We start from the raw sequence: 10,530 nt of genomic DNA, 5'->3' as shown, positions 1-10,530 counted from the left end.
ACCCCCAACCCCCCGCATAGTAATTTTCTGTGATTTTAATCCTGCAAACTTCTTCTTCTTTTTTTTTTTTTTTTAACTTAAGACATTAGTAAAACTTTTATATATTTGAAAGGCTGACCTTTTAGGATAACCTTTTATATTCAGCTTTCTTGTTTTTATGCTTAAAGTCTTGGAGTGAAAACTTGCATGTGTCTTAAATATGCATAGTTCACATACCTTTTTTCAAGGTAACTTTAAAAACTACTTTTTGTCAAATCTCACATTTTTCATGTCCAAACGCCTACTAAGCCTTTTCATATTCACTGAACAGATTATAGACAGGGAGACCTATTCGAATCATACAGAAACCTCCACTAGTAAACCTTTACAATTGAATAGCGACGTATTTGGTACTAATACAAAATGGACAATTCAAAAAGGCAAAGCTCCTAAAAAGAGATGAATATTCCTGTTTGTACAATTGAATAAAAAATTAATGGTTAATATGAATATTTCAAGTATAATGTATCCTGCTACCAGAGTGAATTGATCAAAGTTCAAGCTTTGAGTTTCCCAGTTGGCTAAACATAATAGCCATGTCCATACCCTGTACCATCGTTGGAACAGCTACATCATAGGGGCACTCTCTGGAAAACCCAGCCTTCCCAGACTTCTGAACTTTCTTTATGCACCTCTTAAACTTCTCATGGCATTTAACGTTTGTCATACCTGAAAGTTGGAAGAAATTGAATCAAACACTGAGCTATAAAGTTCACCAAACAAACCATATTCCATTGCAAGTTCTTCCTCTCTTTAACAGGTGTAACTACCATGATTAGGATGTAAAATGTATTTTGTGAACAAAATGATCAATTTTGTGAATAATGTGGGACAGGAAGGTAGGCATTACTTGGATGCTTACAGATTCGCATGGAAATACATGCCAGCAAAAGAAGCTACCACGTAATTTTCCCTTTGAGTTTATTGCTCTTTCTTTATCCAAAATTTCTCAGCGCTTCCTCATTAGAAGGATTTTAACAAAAGTGAATTATTGCTTAGAATCATTTTATAGTTCAGTTTAACCAACAAAATCACTTCTCCGGTAAAATTTAGAAACTAGATCCATAAGGATTCAAAGCATGTGTGATTCTACGCCAAGAACCAAGCCCCCTCCCCATCCTGTAGTGATATGGGGCACCAGAAAAGACAAACAACTAAAAGTTTAAAAAAAACAGTAAGGCGTGATTTTTCTTCTCTGTAGCATCATAGGCTGCTGAAAGGGAAGTCATCCGCTCCCAAATTTATGCATAAGGGCTACCGCTTATAGTTTCATTTCAGACGTACAGCATTAAACCAAGACTGGATTTTATTTCTCAATTGAAATGCAGTAGAACAAGTTTTAGAAGAATAACTGAGTACTCTGCATTCGTACAAAAAATCTCATGTTCAAGCCAATGATATAAGAATCACAAGAGCCAAATGTATCAGAAAGTCTATATGGTGCACAATAATTCAGAAACCCAAATGGAAGTTTTGTTCAGAATGTTCCACAGAAATAATTCCATTTGGCCTCAGTAAGATGAAGAACCACGCTTTGGCATAGGTTAAACCTTGCGCAACAAGAAACTAGCATGTGTTATTCCTGTGATAATGTTGTCTTAGCACTTCAGAATTACATAGAGAAGATATTCTAGACGCACCTGCTCATGAATTCAGGAGTCTTTGCCTAGGTTTCCATCATCAACATATGGAAAGCGTATTTGACACAAAGAAACTTTCTACAGCATCAAGTGATTAGATGTGGTATGATTAACTTACTTACCACTGTCATTAGCACTTTCTTTAGTATTTCATGACTAATCTCTTATTGTTTATTAGCTTAAATTTGGCAATAGATTTATTTGCTAATATGATGACCAAGCACAGTTTAGAAGACAGGATTATTAGTTCGAGTGACAAAAGCTACTTATTGAGACTATTGTGTATGGTACCGGAGGAACTCATTATAATCATATAGGATATTGATTATTGAAGTATGAAAAGGTCATCGTAATAATCTATTCGCCAAAGACATACAATATCTCACCGTGAAATTCAGAAAATCTGTGGGCTAAAGACAAAAGTATCGATTGAGCCTCAAAGTATCACAAAATTAGTGTAGAAGCAATCAGAATGGGAGAGTTCTGCAGGAAAGTTAACTGAAGGTAGCCGAAAAATAACTAGTAATTGCAAAATAAATACTGAGAATCACAGGTTAAGTTGCAAGTGATAGTGGACCTTTTAGAGTACCAGAAAAGTGAACTGAAAATGGCTAGAAAATTGTGGATGACGATATTTTCTTTTTTTAGCTATGGCGATTGCATAAACTTCTCACAACAAAATCTTATACCATGAGAAAAATAAAATAACAGACTGAATAGTGTGTCAAGAGTAGTATGCAGATACTTTTCCTCAGGTAGTCATCTCAAAAGAGGACAAAAAGAAAAGAAGAAAAACATTGGACAGTAATGTATCCTTGTTTGTGTTCTTTGTAGTTTTTATTTTCTTATCACAATCAAAATGTTTTGAGATTCCTTCTTGTCTGCTCTTCCTAAGTGGTCAAAATATAGTGGTGATGCCAGATAAATGGTCATTACAAATTACTCCATTTTCACCTTAAAGGTAACAATGTTCTTAGAGCTCTCCAACTCTTCCTAGAAAGTACACAACCAATGTCAGGATTTTATGAAGGTACATCCTCTCGTTTGGGCTTTCATTTGAGTGGTGTGCAAAATACAGGACCTGAATCTGATTCATTCCACATCAAATTAGTATGCTCAGATCAAAATCCAGGTCAATGTAATTGAACTCTTAAGACTAGATTCTAACCATAAAGTCAAAGATTGAGGTCTTAACACCAGGTAAGCCTTTATATCCTCTCAGTATGGAATAAGCCTATCATATTTTTAAGCTTCAGCAGAAATACAAGCAGAGGGGCAGTTTCTTGTCTTGGACAAGTAATTAAGGTGCATTGCATGCAGTACTTGCCTTTTGAATCAACTGTTAATTCTTCAAATTGCATTGCCTCGTCCAATTCCAAGTCGTGTATTTCAAGCTGAGACTTCAGTTTTACAGAAACCACAGATCTGCTAGTTTCATATGCATTTCAAAGATGTCAAGATAAAACACCTTTCCTTGACTATCTACAAGTCAGGAGTCTAAAATGACTCTACTATGTCTATTATATGAGCCACACAACAGTAGATTTAAAAGACCAAAGACTCGCATTCTGCAGTTTTGCTATTATGCTATTTCTTTAAGTAATCGATTCTCACTTTTGCTATTCATTGAAGTAATCCCACTTTAAGATGGTATTCGTTCTAATTACAATATATCAATCAGATAATATTTACATAGTCCAAGTCTGACAACTTATTTTCTACTAAGGTTCTCGAAATCACTGAACAACCGCCTTAGGTAACACATCAACCAATGATGAACGCAAGCCAACTATAGTAGAGGTCCAAATCAGCTAATAAAACCAAAGCTTCAATGTCAACATGTCAGATTCTTCTACAGTGTATATTCTAACGGATTTTCAACAATATAAGGTTTCACTCTCATATTCAAGCTAATGAAAACAGACAAGCCGTAGTCAAGCTCAAAGTAGTAGCCAAATCTCCAAGAAAGGATATAAACAAAATAGTACAGTATAAAGAAACAAACTTTATAATATTAATCATGAAAAATTCAACAAAAATGAAAATAAACAGTACCATTTTTCTCTACACATTCATCGTGAATCTTACAGCAGGCGTCTAGATCATCACAAGGTTTCTCCCCTGCACATCCACTCCATCCTACTCCACAGTATTTCCCGTATCTAATTCCAATTGCTATTGAAAAAAATAACCAAAGAAAAAGTGAATTAGCTCTTATGCATATAAAAAGAATGGAATATAAACGAGAAAAAAGCTGAAAGAGACGTACAGTTACAGTTCTCTGCCACACATGTTTTGCTACATCGAACCTGACATTATAGCAATAAAAATAAAATCAATTGCCCAGAAAAATGAGTTGGTTAATGAACAAATCAAAATGCATTGAAGTTAATGAATCGAAAAGGATAAAGTAATTTACTCCTTGAGAATTGTTGGTGGATTCAGCAATGGCAAAGAGGAAAAAGGAGAAGACTAATGTCGTAAGGATGAATGATGAGGTGAGAGAATTGTCACCTCCCTGCATTCTACTTTTGTATCTTCCGATTATTATGTAATTTTCTGGACTAACATGCTCCTTTCGACCTCTTGGTTTTGTTGTCTTCTCCTTTGCGGAAAAAGCGCAGAGCTATATTCGCACTTCGGAGCCTGTTGACGTAGCAGGCTTTCTCTCATTGGTGGATACCAGACTTGTGGGACCAGAACGTAAGGACCAATTCATTCAATTTTCCACTTAACTCTTAAGTTGGTGTAGAAAATAAAACTCTTTAATTAATGAGTCGATGTTACGAATATATTATATTATGAATGTTCATTTTAATGCTCCGTTGTAAATAAGTTTTCTGAAGAAGCTTATTCATATGCGATTCCGCCGTAAATATGTTTCTCTATTTAGTACTCTATTGGAAATAAGCCTCCTGAAGAAGCTTATCACTTCGGTACCCGGTTATGGATAAATATTACCTTCGGTAGAAGATTATTCATACCGGATATAATAAGTTTATCCTTTTAATACTCCGTTATGGATAAACATTATTCCCGGTAGAAGATTATCCATATCGGGTACAATGAGCTTATCCTTTCAGTACTCTATTATGGATAATTATTACCTCTAGTAGAAGATTATTTATACTGGGTACAATGAGCTTATCCTTTCAGTACTCCGTTATGGATAATCATTACCCCTAGTAGAAGATTATCTATACTGGGTGCAATGAGCTTATCCATTCAGTACTCCGTTATGGATAAACATTGCTCTCAGTAGAAGATTATCCATATCTGGTATAGTAGCAGCTTATACAACAACTTATAGTAGCAGCTTACACAGCAGCTTCCTTTTTCTATAAATAGAAGAGATTTCAATTCATTATGTACATCAGTTTGAATTCGAATAATATATCAGTTTCTCTCTATACGTGTCTTTACTTGACAGTCTTTATTTTATAACACGTTATCAGCACGAGACTTTGCCATCTAGAGCAAATACTTTAAAAGTATCTGAGGTACGAACTTTCTTTTTCTATATAATGTCAAATCTTTTTAAACTTAAATTTGTAGCCCTGGATATATCGGGCAAAAGCTACATGTCTTGGGTGCTTGATGCTGAAATTCATCTTGATGCGATGGGTCTGGCAGATACCATCAAGGATAAAAATCAGGCATCAAACCAAGACCGTGCCAAAGCAATGATACTCCTACGCAATCACCTTGATGAGGGCCTGAAAATGGAATATCTCACTATTAAAGATCTAGTCATATTGTGGAATAATTTGAAAGATAGATATGACCACCTGAAGATGGTCGTTCTTCCACAGGCACATTATGATTGGACTCATCTAAGGCTACAGGATTTTAAATCTATAAGTGAATATAATTCTGCTATGTTCAGAATTATTTCCCAATTGAAATTATGTGGTGATAACATTACTGATCATGATATGTTGGAGAAAACTTTCACCATTTTTCATGCCTCGATTATGCTCCTACAACAGCAATATCGAGAGATGGGATTTCAAAAGTATTTTGAACTTATCTCACATCTTCTTATAGCCAAGCAACATAATGGGCTATTAATGAAAAACCATGAAAGCTGACCTACTGGTTCTTGTCCATTCCCTAAAGTAAATGAGACGAACTTCCACCAAGCTAGACGTGGAAGAGGTTGTGGCCCCAGTCGTGATCATGACCGTGGTCGGGAAAGAAATTTTAATCATGGTAATAATAATGCACCAAAGAACCCTCCTCATCACCAGTAGTGGAAAAGGAAGGAACAAAAGCATGAAGCGGTGCAAGCACCAAATGTAGAAAATGCATGCTATAGTTGTGGAGGAAAAGGGCACTGGTCACGTACTTGTCGTACGCCAAAACACCTGGTTGAGCTTTATCAAGCCTCCCTAAAGAAGACAGAGAAAAATGTTGAAGCAAATTTTATTTCTGAAGATAATTTAGACTTCATGCATTTGGATGTAGCTGATTACCTTGCACTCCCTGATGGAGAAACAAGTCATGTGATCAGTGGTGAATCTGTAAAAATGTAAATATTTTAATTTTTGTTGTTTGCAATAGATAGTATGGTTATGTAATTGTTGTACATAAAGAAAAGTTATGATTTGATAATGTTGTTTACTATAATATATCTTATTTATGTCATTTTGAAGAATATGGATAAGATTATTAGATCAACTTAAACTCTAGTAGAGTTTGCAAGAAATATACAACCACCAGAAGTAGTTATATTTTGTATATCTCATTGTAACAATATTTTGTTAACCACCAGAAGTGGTATTTGCCTATGATCACCAGAAGTGATAATTTAGGCTTTCTATGGTTATAATTGAAGATAAGCTGCATAAATATTCTCTATATTAAATGCACGCCTCGATTTTCTCCTGAAGTAGTAAATATTTTAAAAAGAGGTTGAAGAATCACAATTTGATGTGATTAATGCACATTCAGATAATTATGTTCGATTTCTTGAAGGATGAGAACTTTTGATAGTATTAATCCATTCCCTGAAGTGAATGTGACAATATTAATAAGTCAGGTAAATATGAACGCGCTCTTGATGTGAATATATTAATATTCACCTCCAGAAGAGGTAATATAATTGAGAGAATATATACTCAATATTTCGTAATTTAAATTTGCTCCTGAATAAGTAACACAATTGAAATTGCCTCCTGAAGTAGGAAAATATTATGAAGAAGAGTTTTCTTGTGCTTAAACAATTATTTTACATTGTTTATTTGATTGTGATTTTCTCTCATGATACCAGAAGTGTATAAGAAATATTTGATAGTACAAAATGTATCAACAACTCCTAAAGAGCAAACTGTTTGCCTAGAAGACACATGACACCAGTAGTGTCCGATAAATATTAGATTGTGGATAATAAATGAACGCTCTTGAAGAGTTTATATAAAAATATGTCATTCATATTATATGATTATGGTCAAAACATATGTTGTAGTAAACCTGAATTTTACTAATACAAGTGGCTATCATATTGATACTACAAATGATTGGAAGATTGAAAATCCTTATGTTTTCACAATCATAGGGGGTAAAATAATATGTATGTGAGAAGTTACCCGCCTTATTCTTCAATTTGTACTACATCATGTGTCATAGTAAATCAGAAGTTTACTAATGCAAAAGTTTATGCAATAGTAAACTAGAAGGTTACAAAGATATAGCACATGCCATGATAAACTTGAAGTTTTCATTTGCCATTTTTAAATGAGCTATTTGAGAATTCTGATAAACATATACTGAAGAACCAGAAGATTCTTCAAGAATTCTCTTGTGCTGCTTGTTCTCATAATATTATACCGGCTAAAGTTGGGACTAAGACCCCTGAATTTTGGAATATATAAAAGGTGAATATGGGCCCATTTACCTATCATGTGAACTACTTATAGATGCATATATAAGATAGTTACATATATGTTTATTGTCAACCTGCAGTTTGGCATTTGAGATTGTTTTTCTCAATTAAGAGCATAACTTTCAGATTATGAAATCAAGACAGTTCATCTTGATAATGTTGGTTTATATCCAAGTTGGTTTAGCATTGAATACCTCCTACTAATGGCTAAACTATTGCTTATGAGAACAAAGCTTCATGTGTGGGTCTAAGATATTCTAAATTGCATACAACATCACTTGTATGCATCATACCAACAATATATGATAAAGTCCTCCCCTAACAATTGGTTTAGGATCAGAAATCAAATATTTTTACTATCTTTTGATGTGTGGTATATGATTAATTTCTCTACCACAATACACAAAGATATGTTTCTCACAGAACATTGGGGATATATATTAGTTTTTCTAACATTTGGGGGATGGAATAATGTCACGACCCTAACCCGGACCCGGTCGTGATGGTGCCTCTCGTGAAGATAAGGCCAGCCAACTATCCCCAATTCGACGTTAAACAGTTAAAACAGCAGTAAAATAGTCTAAGACATGATTAATAATACGAAGTAGCAGATAATATCGATAAAATGCGGAAGTACAACCCAACACAGCCCTAACCGGGGTGCCACAAGTCACGAGCATCTACTGGGGTCTAAATACAACTGGAAAGTCTGAAAACGTACAAAATACGGACTAATGAAATAAAGAAGGAGAAAAGCAGTGCTGCGAACGCGACAACTACCTTGCTAAACTCCGATGACCCTGCCTCCGAGCAGCCAATACCCGTTATCGGGTTCAGAAATACCCGAATATGCACACAAGGTGCAGAGAGTAAAGTGAGTACTCCAACTCAGCGAGTAATAATCATAACTAAAGTTTGAATGGTAAGAAATCACGAAAAGTGCGTCAACATGCTGTATAGAAGCAGTTCAAAACCCATTAAGAAAGCAATGAAGTTGTAAAACCTCTTTAACCATCTTAGCTCAGTTTAAACTTCTTTGAAAATGACTTTTTCAATAGTTGCGCAAATGAATGCAAAACAATTAGTGCAGATTAGCACAGAAATCTGCCCCTCGAGCACAAATACACAATTAAACAGGTACATGATAGGCAAATAAGAAAGATAAGCACATAAGGTTCGCCCCTCGGGCTATATCTCACATCACAATGGGTACCCGCGCTCACTAGGGGTGTGCAGACTCTTGGAGGGGCCCCTTACGGCCCAAACACAATATCAAGCCACCTCGTGGCATCATAAATAGGCTCTTGGCGTCATATTAATATCAACAAGACACCTCATGGCGTACATATCTCAGGCCCTCGGCCTCGTAATCAAATTAGTGTATCACCGCTGCGACATGCAGCCCGACCCAAAAGTATCCTCACAACAAGCCCTCGGCCTTACTCAGTCAAAAATCACATAAGCCACTCGGGCAACAGTAAATTATGATGCTCAACCCAAAATATGATTTAAAATATCATTTCAAGTGTTAAAGCAGAGTAAACATGGTTAAGTTTTGAAAACAGTAGAATATAGCATGACTCAGTATAAGTTTAAAGTCAAAACAGTAAGGAAATATCTATAAAAATCCCTGAAGGGTTCAAATAGTTGGCATGAAGCCCAAATATGGTATTCAACCCAAATAATGATGATAGGAAATAGATTTCAGTCAATTATACGGTAAAATCATCAATCGGAACAGACCAAGTCACAATCCCCAATAGTGCATGACCCCACGCTCGTCATCAAGTGTGTGCCTCACCTCAATATAGCACTACGATGTACAATCCGGGTTTCAAACCCTCAGAACATCATTTACAATCATTACTCACCTCGATCCGGTCCAACCTCTAGCCCGCGATGCCTTCACCCACACAAATAGACCTCCAGATGCTCCAAATCTAGCTACAATCAGTACATAATCATTTAAATATGCAAAGGGAATGAAGCCCACTCAAAAATATCCAATTTACATCCAAATCCCGAAATTGCTCTAACTCGGCCCCCAGGCCCACGTCTCGAAACTCGATAAAATTAACATCAATAGAATCCTCATCTTCTCATGAGTTCATACATATCAAATTTACTAAAATCCGACCTCATCTAGTCACTCAAATTCTAAAAATTCACTCTCCAATTTCAAGCCCTAAATTCCCAACTCTTCCTCTAATTTCCCCCAAATTTTCATGATTAAACAATGATATAATGACCATAAACACAAGGTATAAAGCCCAAGTAGCTTACCTTTGTGGATACACTTGATCCCCTCTTGAAATCACACCTTGAAGCTCCAAAATTGCACAATAATGGTGAACAAATGACTGAAAATCGCGAAGGGGCATTTTTATACCTTCTGCCCAGCTCTTTTGCACTTCTGATCCTATAAGCGCATCAGCGCCTCCGCTTCTACGGATTTCACTTATGACACCAGGACCTGCATCTGCAGTCAATCCACTCACCTGCGGTACTGCATTTGCCGTCTGTCGCCCGCTTCTGCCGAAATCACTAAACAACCGAAATTACGCATCTGCGGCTCCGCAGATGCGGTCCACATAGCCCTTCTGCGGTTTATGCTCCTCAATCCCTTTTCCACTTCTGTGACTAAACCTCTGCTTATGCGGCGCCGCACCTGCGGTCCCCAATCCGCAAGTGCGAAAATACCAGAAGCACCAAATTTAGCAGCTGCAACAAAATCCATACTTCTCGGTCAACCGTCCGAAATCACCCTGAGGCCCCCAGGACTTCGACCGAAAGCACCAATATATTCTAATACCTTATTCAAACTTGTTCCGATAATAAAAACACCTCAAACAATATCAAATAACCCAAAACACATCGGATTCAAGCTAAACTTTCCAAAATCTTCCGAATTTCGCTTTTGATAAAAAACCCAACCAAACCACGTCCGAATGACCTGAAATTTTGTAC

The 10,530-nt window shown here is 36.2% G+C and overlaps 1 protein-coding gene across 1 annotated transcript; it reads right to left on the bottom strand.

Moving 5' to 3' along the window:
* Positions 1-330: 330 nt before the first annotated feature.
* LOC104232229 (probable phospholipase A2 homolog 1) lies at positions 331-4,284 on the bottom strand. The gene is made up of 4 exons (XM_009785371.2): positions 4,099-4,284; positions 3,949-3,988; positions 3,735-3,854; positions 331-708 (listed from the first exon to the last, which is right to left on the bottom strand). The coding sequence occupies exons 1-4, from the start codon at positions 4,201-4,203 to the stop codon at positions 530-532; spliced, it is 444 nt and encodes a 147-aa protein (XP_009783673.1). The 5' UTR covers positions 4,204-4,284; the 3' UTR covers positions 331-529.
* Positions 4,285-10,530: the final 6,246 nt, after the last annotated feature.

This window comes from Nicotiana sylvestris, chromosome 7, assembly GCF_000393655.2.
Source record: "Nicotiana sylvestris chromosome 7, ASM39365v2, whole genome shotgun sequence".
Lineage (NCBI taxonomy): Eukaryota > Viridiplantae > Streptophyta > Magnoliopsida > Solanales > Solanaceae > Nicotiana > Nicotiana sylvestris.
This window is presented reverse-complemented; position numbering and strand designations above follow the sequence as displayed.

Coding starts and splice junctions, on each gene's coding strand:
- LOC104232229 (XM_009785371.2), bottom strand. CDS start 4,203: ATGCAGGGAGGTGACAATTCTCTCACCTCATCATTCATCCTTACGACA. Junction 3,989..4,098: donor CCACCAACAATTCTCAAGGA/GTAAATTACTTT, acceptor CTATAATGTCAG/GTTCGATGTAGCAAAACATG. Junction 3,855..3,948: donor TGTGGCAGAGAACTGTAACT/GTACGTCTCTTT, acceptor TTTTTTCAATAG/CAATTGGAATTAGATACGGG.